A 12,491-nucleotide genomic window follows, 5' to 3' on the forward strand; every position below is an offset into this window, starting at 1 on the left:
TTGAGAAAATTCCCAGATGACCTGGCCAAATTTCTCTGTAGTAGTATAAATACCACCTTGGTTCTTCCCTGATAAGAGACTACTAGTCTAGTGGGACTAACCCTGCCAAAAAAAAAAAAAAATATATATATATATATATATATATATACCCACACACACACACACACACACACACACACACACACACACACACACACACACACACACACACACACACACACACACACACACGTTTCTTTTATTGGTAGTCACCTATTGAATGTCTGTTTTTATTCAGTTTCCTTTAGTATTAAGATAGTTTGGTCAAAATTCATTATCTATACATAAATTTAAAACCTCATGATTCTATTATTTCCATATACTTAATGGACTCTTCCCCCTTTTAACCCTCTCCATAGTAGAAGTACAAGTTTAATTACAGAAGCCTTAGTTAATTACATTTGTCTCGGATACCGCTTACTGTTTTAATGAAGCTTCACTGAATTCTAATAAATACCCAGAGTTACAGAACTAGGAACTCTATGTGCTGAGCAAAAACTCTTCAGTTGTGATATATCAAAGCATTATATGATGGCATCTTATATTAACCTAAATCAGATCCTCACCTAATACTTTAAGCAGTATTTTCTCAATATCATGCTTTTTTACACAGCCCGTGATTATTTTTTGTCTACAACCCCTGCAGTTTATAGCTTTTATTGTCTTCTGACTGGGACAATTTATTTTGATCAATATTTTCATTTGTACTTCCCAGGCTACAAAGTAATTGCTGTGACTGTTTAGTGACGTTCCTCAGTGTAATTGTACCTCTTAGCTAGCCCTGATTTTGCAGAATGTTCCTGATTTTGCTTCAAATTTCTGCCCTAGCCACACACAGTTGTTCACTCTCTGGTAAATCATTGTGAATTATAGTCACTCATTAATGCCAGACATTAGCGTTTCCTGCTTCTTATTCTTCAGAAAATACATGTTGATGGAAAACCTGTTCTATTAACTTTTTTAAGTTTAGTGTAACATTTAAAATTGTACCTGATCTTTGGCCTAATCCCACATTAACTGTGTCCCTGATTGAGCAATGAAGTTGAAAGATATGTATCTGACTTCTGTTCAGAATTTCATCCCTCAACCTCTTCTACTTAAAATACGTTCTTTATTGTTTATTTCCTTGTAATCCACAGCGAAACACCCACAAGCAGTGAACGATCAAAAGAAGGAAAAAGTTTGGATAGTATTTTAAAGTTTTTTACTTGATCTTCTGAGTGTTAATGTTTTTAATGTAAACATCCATTACCTGATTTTTTCAGATCTTCAATTGCAATCTCTGGATCCCCACATATTTTCTTCTCTATCTCCTGCCATGTTAGTAGACTCAGGGCAGCGTGTGGTACAACCTTGACTAGTCCAGCCTTCATTGCTGAAATCTGTGGAGCAGAAGACAGACAAAGCAATGATACAGTAAATGGTACTAAAGCACTGATTATTACTAAGCAGACTTAAGTCAGGCACATTTAGGAGAAAATTTTAAGAATTAAAAGCATATACTAGATTTAAGCCAAAAGGCATATATTTTGTCAATTAAATGTCTGTTAGATTAGGGGCTTCCATTTTAAAGTAGTTATTAGGCATTAGGCAGACTAAAAGGTAAAATAGGCCTAGAAATTTATTGCCAGAATTGTGTTTCATTTATGCATACAATTTAGAAAAGACAGTTAAGCAGAAGGGAAGAATAACCTTACTGGCCAAGCATGAGAGATATAAAAAGGCACATGCGAGACCAAGGTAACTAAGGCTAAGGAGGCGTGTAAAGCATGGCAAGGTTTTGGTATTTTTAAAATATACTTCAGATACAGTTATGGAAGCCAGTTAGTTAGTTAGTTAGCTTGACCTGACATACAGAAAATATTAAATATCCAGCATTTTAGAAAGGAAGCTACAATACAGCCACTTGAGCCTGAGTATAGAAGACAGGTCAAATAAAGACTGTTTCAGTTTATATTATTCAGGAGTCAGAATATATGTGCAGAAACTTTGGATATATTTAGCAGCATTGTTATTACTAACCAGCAGCCCAGCATTTCTACAGACTGTTATTGTTTATCAGCACTGTTAATGAAGACAGTATTTTAATATTGTAAACATCTAATAACGCCTTTTTAAATGAACTAGAGTGTTTGGAGAATTCATTTTGAAAAGTACACAAGATTTAGCCCATAAAGGAGAGACTGGCACCTGTTCAGTATTTGTTTGGGTAATTAACAGATAAAGACTTTCATTCCAGTCTCATTTCAGTTGTTTCCAGTTAATTCCAGTATAGTATAGTCTCATCGATTCTTTCAATGGTGAGCCACTATGAATGGGGTAAAACAGTTAAAGTAAGTCCCAAAATCCCCATAGCAACCTTGCATCAACAGTCAGACTATGTGCATTCTACAAAAAATCAGCAGAATAGCAGTGTTTCATTCAACTACATGTGTTCTACAGAGCAAAGTACAGACCAGCATTGTTCGATTCCAAGCAACCATATTAGCGCTACATGTACCTGTGTTCATTCAGAACAAAACTTCAGAACTTCAACAGACACAGCTGTAGTGAGTAACACTTTCAAGTATAGTTTGAAGTGCAGCAGCTAGCTTAACACTTTTTTTCCAGTCTATCAGTAACTATGGCAAATATTTCATAAAGAGAAGTTATGTACTCACCATAACGTTCCATCTGAGTAGGTAACTTCATTTGTCTGCAACCTGTGGGTATCAGATCTATCCTCTGATCCAAGCCGGCAGCTTTCTAAGCTAAAAGATCCGAGCTTGCAGCTCCTCCCCCTTACCCATAATGCCCTGCCACCTCCCTCCAGTCCTCAGATCGAGTTTGCCTAACCAGAAACAGACTACGACCCTCGAAAGAGGAACACTAACCTAATGCAAGACCAGGTGAAACCCTGCATAATGGAATAACCATAAAACAGGTTAGGGGGAAGGAGGGGGGGTCAGTTGCAGACAAATGAAGTTACCTACTCAGATGGAACATTATGGTGAGTACATAACTTCTTTATCTGAAGTAGTTAACTTCATTTGATCAGCAAACTGTGGGACAGGGTCCCCAGCTACCTAAATCCTTGGGCGGACCTCAAGGAAGGATATTCCGGAGCACTGCGGAGCCAAATGATGCCCTACTCCTGGATATCAGATCCAACTTATAATGAGAAATGAAGGTATGAGAAGAGGACCAAGTAGCTGCTGAGCAGATATCGTCTAGAGGTACTCTCGACCAGAATGCTGCAGAAGTAGCCATAGACCTGGTAGAATGGGCATGGACCCCCAAGGGTTCAGGCTGGCTGGAGGCTAAATAAGCATGCCTGATGCATTGGGATATCCATCTGGCCAAGGTAACTTTCATAATATGCTTACCCATAGATGGTTTAGCGAAAGAAACAAAAAATTGATCTGATTTCCTAGTAGTAGCCGTCCTGTGCAAGTAAAAACGCAATTTTCTGTGTACATCCAATAAGTGCAATCTGTATTCCCCTTTGTTCTGAAAGTTGGGGAAAAACACAGGCAAATTAATGGATTGATTGATATTGGATTCAGAGGATACCTTAGGCAAGAAAGAAGGGTTTGTCCTGAGAGACACTCTGTTCTTATGGAAGACCAGATACGGGGGTTTCATGCAAAGGGCTTGAAGCTCAGATACTCTCCTGGCTGAAGTAATTGCAATCAGGAAGGCCGTTTTCCAAGATAAAACCGAAGCCGCCAGTTCAAAGGGTGGGCCAGTCAAGGCCTGAAGAACCAAGGTTAAGACCCAAGGTGGAACCGCATTCTTGACAGGAGGTTTCAACAGAAAAGTGCCCTTCAAAAAGGTTTTGCATATCTTCGCGGACGCTAAGGGGCCAAGGTTTTCCCCAATGTGGAAATGGGAAATAGCTGCCATTTGGACCTTGACTGTAGAAGCACTAGCTCCTTGGTAAAAGATATGGGACAAGAAGTCAAGAACCGTTGGGATGGGAGCAGTAAAAGGATCCAAATCTCTATTTTTGGCCCAGATGGAAAAACGCTTCCATTTACTTCTGTAGATCTTTCTAGTAGATGGTTTATGCGCCGCTACCAGAATAGATTTTAGGGGAGACGAGATACCGGGAGTCCTTGCGATTAGTGGAACTGGATCAAGCAAGCCATGAGCTTGAGGTCACCCAGGTTTGGGGGCTGTAAGTTGGAGGCCAGGTATTTGGAAATGGAAACTGTGGAAAAGGAGCGGCAGAGGCAGCACGAAAAGCAGATGCTAACTCTTTGCCAGTGTCATGGAGGTAATGAGGAAGAGAGTAAATGGACCCCAGAAACACAAAAGGTCAGTAAATTTCTTCCACAGTTTACAGAGGGGGATAATTTTGATAGTTTTATTCATATGTTTGAGAGGGTATGTAAACAGTATGATGTTGACCAATGCAGATACAAGCAGTCAGGCTTCAAGACAAGCATGTCAGTCTGGTAGTCTGGGGGAGACCCAGACAGACCACATACTTGTAGCCAGGACTGTTGTGGTGGTTACTTCAGGGAGGAAGCTATGCTGTAGCAGTGAGACTGAAGGTGAGTCACAGCTGCTTGTGGGTACTGATGTTCCTTTGGGCAGAGTGACTGCAAAGGTAGAGGTGAGTAGTAGTACCCAGGCTGACAGTGAGATACCACTGTCGGAGGATGCCAGACTTCCTGTGGAAGGGGGGCTGGGAAGGGATACAAAGAGAGAGTTGAGACAGCTCAGCTCTCAGACTCTACATTGCAAGGCCTGAGGCAGGTAGCTAGTGAGGCACCTGATTTTCAAGGGAAGGGGGAATCTGTATACTGGGACAAAGGGTTACTATACAGAGAGTGGACCCCTGAAGGAGGGCTAGAAGGTGAGAGGGTACAGCAGTTGGTACTGCCAACAGCCTACCATCTGGCACTTCTAGCCATAGCCCATGATATTCCCTTTACAGGGCATATAGGCATAAACCGTACAAAGAGACGTATTATGCAGAACTTCTATTGGCCTGGGATTTCCAGAGATGTAACTGGGTATTGCAGGACCTGTAAGCAGTGCCAAAAGATAGACAAGGCAGGAGACAAGGTGAGAGCTCCTTTGATGCCTTTGCCTGTGATTGAGGAGCCATTTCAGAGGGTAGCTATGGATATTGTGTGGCCTCTGAGTACCCCAAGTTCTACAGGGAAAAAGTATATCCTAGTGGTAGTAGATTATGCTACAAGATACCCTAAGGCAGTGGCTTTGTCCTCCATTGAGGCAGAAAAGGTAGCAAATGCTTTGTTACAGATTTTCAGCAGGGTAGGTTTCCCAAAAGAAATACTGACTGACAGAGGTGCCAGTTTAATTACAGATATGCTGGCTTGTCTGTGGAAGTACTCTGGGGTGAAGCACCTGAAAACAACTGCCTATCATCCCCAGACTAATGGTCTGGTTGAGAGGTTAAACTTTGCAATCAAGTCCATGCTATGGGCCTTTGCAGACCAGTTTAAGAGGGAGTGGGACAATCATTTGCCCCATCTGTTGCTTGCTTACAGAGAGGTTCCCCAGGATTCCACAGGTTTTTCACCCTTTGAGTTGTTGTATGGGCATAGGGTGAGGGAACCTCTAGATTTAATTTGAGATGAGTGGGAAGGTGAGTGCGAGTCTCACAAGGAGTCTGTTCTGGCATATGTCCTAAACCTCAGGGCAAGGCTCAGGGAACTCATGGGCTTGGCGCAGGAGAAGCTGGCAGAAGCCCAACAACAGAAAAAGGTATGGTATGACAGTAATGCCTGAGCAAGACAGTATGCTGTAGGGCAGCAGGTAACGGTTCTCATTCCTGTCAGACACAACAAGCTGCAAGCAGCTTGTGAGGGACCCTACAAGGTGGCAAGTAAGGTAAGTGATTTTAACTACACGGTAGAACTGCTAGGCAGGAGCACAAATTGTACCATGTTAACATGATGAAACATTACCATGATAGGAAGGCCCTTGTGCTGAGTATTTGCAGTGGTTTGCAGGAGGAGTCTGAGGGAGATCTGGTGATTTATCTCCTCAGCGAGGCTTGGACTGACACCTTAGTGGAAGGGGTAGCAATGTCCCAGCAGCTATCTCCTACCCAGGTTCAAGAAATGTCGAGCAGTGTTACAGGGGTTCGGGGACATGTTCACTGGGAAACCAGGGTGCACCCACCTGGTGCAGCACTAGGTGGATACAGTACTCCAAAGGCTTATTAGGCAGACCCTTTATAGGGTGCCTGAGAGAGTCAAACAGACTCTGAGGGAGGAGATACAGGAGATGTTGGAACTAGGGGTAATTCAAGAGTCCAACAGTCCCTGGGCCTCCCCAGTGGTGTTGGTGCTACAGAAGGATGGCAGCACCAGGTTCTGTTTGGACTGCAGGAAATTAAATAGTCACAGAGAGTCAGATACTTACCCCATGCCTAGGACAGATGAGGCCCTAGAGCAGCTGGGTGGGACTAAGTATCTTACAACCATCGATTTTACCAAGGGTTACTGGCAGGTGCCCTTGACTCCCAGTGCTAGAGAAAGGTCAGCCTTTGTGACTCCTTTTGGCTTGTATGTGTTCACAAAGATGCCCTTTGGAATGAAAAATGCCCCAGCAACTTTCCAGAGGCTGGTAGATCATATCCTGGCAGGAGCAGGAGGGTTTGCCCTTGTTTACCTAGATTTTATTGCCATCTACAGCCATTCCTGGCAAGAGCACCTTCAACATGTCAGGGAGGTGCTGGGCAGACTACAGAGGGTAGGGTTGACCATTAAGCCCAGCAAATGTCAGGTGGTTATGGCAGAGGTCTCCTACCTGGGACATAGAGTGGGAAGTGGTAAGATCAGGCCAGAACCTGCCAAAGTAGAAGCCATGTAGAAGCCATTCAGGAATGGCCTGCACCTGTTACCAAAAAGCAGGTGAGGGCATTCTTAGGGACAGCAGGGTACTACAGAAAGTTTGTCCCCAGTTATAGTACCATAGCTGCTCCACTCACAGACCTGACAAGGAAAAACAGGCTGGCTAAAGTAGTGTGGGCCCCAGCATGTGAGCAGGCATTCCAGAAGCTTAAAAAAGCTTTTGGGAGGACCCCCTATGTTAGCCAGTCCAAAGTAAAGCAAATAATTTGTTGTGCAAGTGGATGCTTTGAACCATGGGTTGGGGGCTGTACTTAGCCAGATTTCTTCAGAGGGAGAAGAGCACCCAGTGGTTTATCTCAGTTGTAGGCTCCAACCCAGGGAGGAACACTATGCAGCTGTAGAAAAGGAATGTCTAGCCATAGTGTGAGCACTGCAGAAACTGCAGCCTTATCTGCATGGAAGAAAATTCACTTTAGTGACAGATCACAATCCCTTAACATGGTTAAACAGAGCCAGCCAGCAAAGATATTTACAAATGACAGAATTATCTACAAACTTTTATCCGACTAGGCTGGTAGCCTTCACCTATCTTCACATATCTTCCCCCCTGGAGAACTCAAGCTAGTTTTTCAAGTGACCCTTGAGAAATCTTTCTTGAGAGGGTTAGGTCTATTTGAATATACCTTACCCCATTCCCTGTCTTGAGAACCCATCTGAGTTGGCATTGCTGATCCCACTGCACAAAAAGAGCAAAACAAGATAACAACAGATAAAAAAATCCATATTGCAGTTAGGTGATACCTCATATTGCATTTTATTAACCTTATTTTGTCAATAACAGAGGTAATATTTGTTGCATATGTTTCGTAATGTAAGTTGTAAAGCTCAATGTCAGCATATAGCAGTGATTTCAGTCTCAAGTTGCTTTACTGAGCATATATGTTTCCTAACAATGTGCATGCCATACAGTCTGGAAACTAAATTGCAATGTTCTCCATGATGTACTTTGCAGCCTCTTGCTACACATGGAAATTTGATCATGAACTTCTATGCACTGTCATAATTCAATGTTTTAGGGGATTGTCTGTTGCATAGTTTTAGTTCATATTCTTTTATGAATTCTGCTAAAACTTGCTCATTATGCCCTGCTTTCCAAAATGCTCTGCCTGGAAAGAATGTTCTACAGCTACATAGACCTGTTGATCTCTGCATGCTGAAATCACTTCTTTGGCTGTTAACTTTATTCAGATTTGTACATATAGTCAACCATTACTTCTCTTATGTCATGTTATCTGCCTACTATTTTGTTCTTCCACAACTGGTGGTTGCTTGCAGGTTTGCTGCATCTTCTACTTAAGGTTGTGATGTGCTACTGACAGGGTGCATTGTTTTACTGTTACATTGTTGGTTAGTGTGGGCAGTGCCTGGCTGCTGGGTGCACAACCATTAACTATGCTATTGTGATGTCACCCTATTGGCATGTTATATTTTATTGCTGGCAATCTTTGACAGAGTCTTACTGATGTCACTTCTGCCATGAAACTGACACTAGGCATTATGTAGTCCACACCATGAGATGATGACTGCGGGTGTCCTATTGTCATGGTCTTACTGGATTAATGGCTGTGTGCTGCAGTGCTGCATTTCCATGGTAACTGCCTCTATGATTGATACTCCAGTTTTTATGAGTAATTTGACACTGTAGCAACAGCAGTTGCTGCACTTACTATATGTAACCCTATTTCCAGCTATGCAGCTCTCAGATGGGGATGCTTTTTTCAATATCCACATGACAACGATATCAGTGTACAGGACAGCACATTATCACTTGTGACCTGCACTGCTGCATCTGCATGACAGTCATTACTGACCAACTCATATCCCTGCTGCGCCAGTGGTACTGTTTCTGTGTTTGTTACAGGTATTACTAGGGAACCAGTGTCATACTGTGAATTATACAAATGCATATACAGTGATATATGTAATGCTCAATCACCTGTTATTATTCAACATGGTTCTGTGTTCTGTTCTATATAGACTGCTGTGTCTCATGCCATGGGTATTATCATACACGTACACTACCTTAACACATGTGGACCCCAGTGACTTGCACATCTTATATTACCTGATGTGTCTCTTGTAATATAAAATCTGTTGCAGGATATAAGTGACTTAAGACATACCCACTGCAGGACTTAGGCATGGAACTTCAACACATACTTCTAATTAATTGTGTATCTTGCATTCTTTGTGACATTTCAGTGGCTATATCCCATTACAACAGTATCATGCATATGATGCTGAACCTATGTATCCCATAATACATACTGACTTCACTGTTATTTTTTGCATGATGAACTGTCCTTCCTGTGACGATCTAACTGTGTTCCAAAGTTCCCTTCAGGATTTTTGATATATTTGTCTGCAGGAAAGCACTCCTTTTCATAATTTGTCCAATTCAGTGCCAATTCAGTACTGCAGCCAATATTTAAATTATAGTACATTTGTTAATTTATGGCCATGGTGTGTAGCAGTTAGCATTGTCACCTTACAGAAAGAGGTTCTCCAGTTCAATTCTCTGTTGGGGTGCCTTCAGTCTAGAGAGCCGAAGTTAAGTAAAACTTGCAGTAGTGTTTCTTAGTCTTCTGTTAAGTACAAACTTGCAGTTTTAAAAGTACTGTATTTTCATTTTTTCTGTTTCCTAATTGTGTGTATCTTTGAACAGTGTGCTGTGTGTGTCTCTCTGCAGTTAGTTCCCTACCCACCCTTCCTGTTTCTGTATTGGTATTAGTGTTGGTGGCTCTGGAATTGCCCACCCCTTCTGGAAGTCTGTTTTAGAACACTTCTCCTGGATCCATCTCATTTGCTCACTTAACCGAGTACAGTGAGATCATATTCCGTGTCTAGTGTTCAATTGACTTAATACAGAAAGAAGATTTGAGAAGGCCAGCCTACTTAGGTTCTTCCTTCCTCTCTCCTTGCACTTAAAAAAAAATGCACTTTATTCGTCTGCTTTTCTGTATTTGTGTTCCCTCCTACTTTATTTTGCTTTTCCTTAAAAGTACTCAATTTTATTTATTCTGTTGCATTTATTACTTCTTGGTAGTAGCTAGATATTAAATTGTAACTGTTATTCTAAGTCTTTTGGTTTAAGCACTTGGGCTTCATACCATTTGTTTTACATTAAGAGGGTTTGTGGTCTGCACTGTTGTGGCAGGCCAGGTAGCTTACATCCTTCTCAGCTGGGAATTGCTGATTCAAGGCCCAGTGTCTGCTATTCGAAAAGTGTATTAGCTCTGGCTTAAGCTCTTGGGCTTCAGGCCAGTGATTCTACATTAAGAGAGTTGTGGTCTGCACTCTTGTGGGAGGAGATGCTGGATTCTGCCCTTCTGAGCTGGGAATTTCTGTTATTGTGCCTGCTTATTTGAATGGTTTCTTTCTGAAATTGGTGCGCCTTGTTGCTGTAGCATAGACCAGATTCAGGCCTGCTGAATCTAGCTTTGTTTGTATAACTTGAGCACTGATCCAGGCCATCTTTTTTTGGAGAAGGTTCACCTGCACCCTAGTAGCAGGAGTGTGCAGTTAGAACTTGTCTGATTGAAGACTTCTGGTTAATTGGCTAACTTGTTTAAATCAGTTTGTTCGATTTCTATTGTTTTTATATATATATATATATATATATATATATATATATATATATATATATAGATATATATATATATATATATATATATAAATTGCACTTTGTTCATCTGCTTTTACTGCATTTGTGTTTCTTCCTATTTTATTACTAGAGGCATTGACTACAACTCTGATCTGCGACATATAACAATAAGTATCCTTTTCTGTGCATTTAAAGAGTTTTTCTGATTGTATCTGCTTTATTTTCTGAAAAAAAATATATATATATATATATATATATATATATATATATATACTTGTTTCCTGCCTTTCTAAGCTAGTATAGTCCAGTTTTCAGGTCAGTGCTGAATTCAGGGCTGTGTTACAAATCTCTGTGTTTGCCCATACCTTATTACTTGGATAGAAGGAAGTTTCTCTGTTCACCTGTGAGAGAGGGGAGCTTTGAGCAGCCTATCTGTCCCTGGAGGAGTGGTTTCAGCCCAGAAATTAGTAGTTTATAGGCCATTTTGGGCTAATTTCTATCTCTTTCATTTCCCTGCTATAAATACCGCATTTGCCTGGTTTTGCGTGGCGGGCAGTGCCGGTTAGCTAGGGTAAAACTATTCCCGGCTCCACAAAGTCTCCTCTTCAATTTTTCCCTTGAAACTAGACAAACTTTCAACTTAAGCACTCAAGCCATTCATTTCTCACCCCAGCACTTGCTCAAAACTTATAGCAAGCACTTATAAACCCTAGCACTAGACCCTCCTGTACTGTACAGAGTGGACATACTACAAAAGGGCCTCACTGAGAAAGATGCCTGGTGTCAAAGCCATGGCCTGAAGCTCAATGCCAAAAAGTGTATTGTCATCCATTGTACCCATGAACTACCACATAGCTGGTAGTCCACTTAATGCTGAAAATGTGATAAGAAACCTTGGGACACAGGTGGACAGTAGTCTCTCCTTTGATAATCACATCACCACAGTGGTCAGAAAATCCTTCTGTGTGGCTCACCTCATCACAAAACGTTTCTCATCCAGAAAAAAAGAGGTCATTTTTCCCCTCTACTCATCACTCATTAGACCCATTATAGAGTACAACGCCCTTTTTGGTATGTACCTCACAAGACATCTACAACAACTGTAAAGGCCACAGAAATACCTCACAAAGAGGATTACTTGCCTCAAACAGATGCCTTACGCAGACCGTCTCAAAAAACTCGAGCTTTACTCCATCGCATTTCGCCTACTCAGAGGCAATCTCTGCCTAGCATACAAAGCTATGTCAAACCCAGAGCTGTTGGACATGCTCCACTTAAAGAAATCCCAGTCCCTCTGAGCCACATACTCTAGGGACCTAAACCTTGTCACCACAATAAACAGAACATGCTGGAGGGATAGATTCCTGTCCCAGAGACTTCCCATACTCTGGAACAGACTACCTATCTATGTCAAACAGAACTCCTCATTAGCACTCTTCAAGAAAAATATAGATGATTGGATGGGAAATAGGAAATTCACCCCGGGCATCACTTCTGTGGCTCTGCTCGACAGGGGCACAGGAAAATAATTTTCTTGGGTGGCAAAAGCCAGGGTACATTTTTGGCTAGGCTTATATAGGCCCTAGGGCTAATAGCCTAGTACCTACCTATGAACCTATAAGGCTCTCTATTCGACCTTGCCAACCATCCAGTGAAACAGTTTACTGTACCTATCCAGGCATGTCTAAAGGGCAGTTTCAGGTGCACTCTCCAGTCCAACTGGTGAATCTGGGCATTTTGTGGCAATGTTACAACTGCCTTATGTACACAGACAACCCTCTCCTCCTACCACCAAACACTAATACATGCAAGGGATGCAATTATACAACCAAACTGGAGGCTAAGCTCTCTCAACCCAACACTGGATCAGACAGTCATGAGGAGAAGGGAAATACATGCATCACACCACCAGTCTCACATAGACCCATTAAACCAGCACTGGCAAAAAACACACATAAATACATGAAAACATA

The 12,491-nt window shown here is 41.8% G+C and overlaps 1 protein-coding gene across 2 annotated transcripts in view; it reads right to left on the bottom strand.

The window, feature by feature from the left end:
* The window catches only part of LOC122813452 (E3 ubiquitin-protein ligase HECTD3-like), a 726,610-nt gene that overhangs the window by 132,363 nt on the left and 581,756 nt on the right, over nucleotides 1–12,491 (bottom strand). For both annotated transcript variants that reach the window (XM_044085768.1, XM_044085767.1), the window contains exon 17: nucleotides 1,292–1,421. In XM_044085768.1, coding sequence (XP_043941703.1) covers nucleotides 1,292–1,421 — 130 coding nt within the window. The remainder of the gene's footprint in view (nucleotides 1–1,291; nucleotides 1,422–12,491) is intronic.

This window comes from Protopterus annectens, chromosome 10.part0 (assembly GCF_019279795.1).
Source record: "Protopterus annectens isolate FY-2018-M chromosome 10.part0, PAN1.0, whole genome shotgun sequence".
Classification (NCBI taxonomy): domain Eukaryota; kingdom Metazoa; phylum Chordata; order Ceratodontiformes; family Protopteridae; genus Protopterus; species Protopterus annectens.